Genomic DNA, 3,229 nt, shown 5'->3' with positions numbered 1-3,229 from the left:
AGCTCTAGAAATATATTCCCAGAACAAATTTAGCAAGCTATTATGAGTAAATTTTTCCTCAGTTTTCACACTCTGTACTATAGGGATTTTGAGGTTACAATTTACTGGAGATGTAATCTATTTCTTCATTCTTAAAAAAAAAAATGAAGTATGGTTTGTTATTACTGCTGAAGTGGCTACTCAGGGGAGATAACTTAGCAAATGAAATCCAGCCTTTGGTAGCATAATTATTTCTCAACTCGGTTGGTTACAGGTGAGATTTTTGTAAGATAATGTGATACAAATAAAGTGTATTTCTAATGACTAGTAAATTATATTCTATACTATATATTATCAGGCTAAATCTGTTGCCAGCCATTTAGTTATTGTTGGAAATAAAGCGGTACCTGTAAGGGAATAAACGCTCTCTCGGTTCTGGAGGAGAAAAGAATTTATTTACGATCTTGCAAGATAGGGCGTCCAGTCAAACACATGAAAGGCTGGCGCGCCAGAGGAAGAGAATGGCAATCTTTAAATCTCCTACTCCTAATTCGCAAGTCCCTCCCCAGTTTCCCCATTGACTGGGTACTACAGAGGTTACAGCCTATCCGAGAACACTAACTAATTCATCTTTTGAGATTTTAATTTGTACAGCCAATCCCAGAGAGCCAACTAGCTCATTATTGAGATTTTGAACTGATCAGCCAATCCCAGAGAGCCAACTAGCTCATTATTGAGATTTTGAACTGATCAGCCTATCCCTCCCAAATTTTTATTTTTTTTTGCTGTGAGTTCCCGCCTCTGATATTACCTCCTATCTCTTTACATTCCAGTAACTATGGTTACCCTTCCATATAAGGAGCAGGCAGATTCTCTCTTCTTTTTGTCTGGGGCTTGTTTAAACTGGTTTTGCCTCCATTTCCCTTATTCCATGCTGTCTCTGTGTGAAAACGAAACTTATTCCTTTCCCACAGTTATAAAATTGACTATAATTTTAATGGCTTTATGAAACAAGTTCCCACTCTAAATGTATTTAAAAATTTGGGGATGCTTTTTGCAAAGGCCAAGGGGTTTTAGTTGGTAAGCCAAAAAAGCAAAAATAAGAGGCAAAACATAATTGGTAAAAAAAAAAAAGTTACCAATTTTTATTTTGATTAGAGATCCACCCCCTCCCCCAGAAGATCTTAACGGTGCTTTCTCTTTCCTGTTGTCAACTGCTGAAGCAGGGCATCTGAGGACTTTACTATAATTCCCGCCAGAAAGCAATGAGCAGCAATGTCCCCCAGACGGAGGCGGTGGCGCTGTGCTACGAGAACGTGATCGGCGCGTGCGTGGAAGCGCCCTACTCGCCGGGGCCGCGCGCCGTCCTGTCCGCGGTCCTGGGCTTCGGGGCGGCGCTGGCCGCGTGCGGGAGCCTGCCGGTGGTCGTGGCCATCCTGCGCTTCCAGCAGCTGCACGCGCCCACCAACCTCCTGCTCGCCTCCCTGGCCGGCGCCGACTGCCTGGTGGGAGTGACTGTGATGCCCTTCAGCGCCCTGAGGACCGTGGAGAGCTGCTGGGACTTTGGGGAGAGTTACTGCAAGTTCCACACGTGTTTCGACACTTCCTTTTGCTTCGCTTCTTTATTTCACTTATGCTGCATCTCTGTCGACAGGTATATTGCTGTCACTGATCCTCTCAGCTATCCAACTAAGTTCACTCTGTCGGTTTCCGGGCTATGCAGTCTTCTCTCTTGGTTCTTTTCCGTAACCTACAGTTTTTCCATCTTTTACACCGGGAACAATGAAGAGGGAATCGAGGAACTGGTAGTTGCTCTCACGTGTGTAGGAGGCTGTCAGGCGCCATTGAATCAAAAGTGGGTCCTGCTTTGTTTCCTTTTGTTCTTCGTACCCACTGTTGCCATGGTTTTTATATATGGTAAGATATTTTTGGCGGCTAAACACCAGGCTTGGAAGATAGAGAGTACAGCCAGCCGAGCCCAGTCCTCCTCTGAGAGTTACGGGGAGAGGGTAGCAAAAAGGGAGAGGAAGGCTCCGGAAACGTTGGGGATCGCGGTGGAGGCGTTTCTTGTGTCTTGGTTACCCTACATTATCGATGCGGTGATTGACGCTTACATGAATTTCATAACGCCTCCTTATGTTTATGAGATTCTAGTGTGGTGTGTTTACTGTAACTCAGCTGTGAACCCCTTGATATATGCTTTCTTTTACCCATGGTTTCGGAAGGCAGTAAAACTTATTGTAAGTGGCAAAGTCTTAAGGAGTGGATCCTCAACAATTAATTTATTTTCTGAGGAAGCAGATATAGATTGAAAAGATATAGATTGAAAAGATTACTGCCAGGACTTCAAAACTAAAGTGGCATTAAGATCAAAAATATACATTTGGTAATCATTTCCTAGTAGGTAGATATTATATTCCACAATTAGTTGTTTTAAGGCATTTGGTGTCTTTATGTACTTTGGCATTGGTTTTGGAAGTTGGTGACAGATGGATAACATTTGCTGATTATGTCCCATTTAGTATTCTCTTGTAGTTTTCTGATTCTGCCTTCTTCTCTGAAAATCCTACCTGTTTCTTCAAACAATTTAAAGCTTTGCAGTTTTCTCTCAGTTGTGTTACCAGTGTTCAATTGTCCAAAATACAGAGAGGGGAGAAAACCCTCCTCCCTAACTTGAGAGTTATATTCTTTGGGGAATCTCATCTAAGTTTATCTTTCTTGAGCAGTAAACATTAGATTACCTATTCTTGGAACTTTTTTATTCTAAAAGGACACTGAAGAGAGCTGGAATGTGGTACTTCCCAGTGATTGAAGATTGTTTGAAAAACACTGGCACTCTCATCTTTTATTCCCTGGCAATTTTTCCTCTCCATTTTACAGAGACTGCTTACAAATAACATGTGTAGCAATGGTCCGCTGTTTAGGACAACCTGTTTCCCTTGTACCTGAGGTGTCTCACCTGTCATGATGATGATTTCACACCCTGTCTTACTTTGAGAGAACATTTATTATTATAGAGTAAGTGTATGGACAAAAATATCGTTTCTGTACTAAATTTTTAGTCATTTGAAGTAAGTAATTTTGAAAGAGATAATTCAAGTTCACATTTTTTTTTTCACTGTTGAGTTCTTACTTTTACCAGACACTGTATTTGGCATCAGAAATAGTAAGGTGAGTGATCCAAACGTAACCAAATATTGTTGTAAAGTAGCAAGTCTCAAAACTGGCACTATAAAGTTTAGGAATATCT

The 3,229-nt window shown here is 41.4% G+C and overlaps 1 protein-coding gene across 1 annotated transcript; it reads left to right on the top strand.

Annotated features, from left to right (window-relative positions):
* Positions 1–1,244: 1,244 nt before the first annotated feature.
* Positions 1,245–2,291, top strand: TAAR9 (trace amine associated receptor 9). Its single transcript, XM_037844010.1, has one exon. The coding sequence runs from the start codon at positions 1,245–1,247 to the stop codon at positions 2,289–2,291; it is 1,047 nt and encodes a 348-aa protein (XP_037699938.1).
* Positions 2,292–3,229: the final 938 nt, after the last annotated feature.

The sequence above is a fragment of the Choloepus didactylus genome, chromosome 7, assembly GCF_015220235.1.
Source record: "Choloepus didactylus isolate mChoDid1 chromosome 7, mChoDid1.pri, whole genome shotgun sequence".
NCBI classification, from domain to species: domain Eukaryota; kingdom Metazoa; phylum Chordata; class Mammalia; order Pilosa; family Megalonychidae; genus Choloepus; species Choloepus didactylus.
Note: the sequence above shows the minus strand (reverse complement) of the source record. Positions and strands in the feature narration are given on the sequence as shown.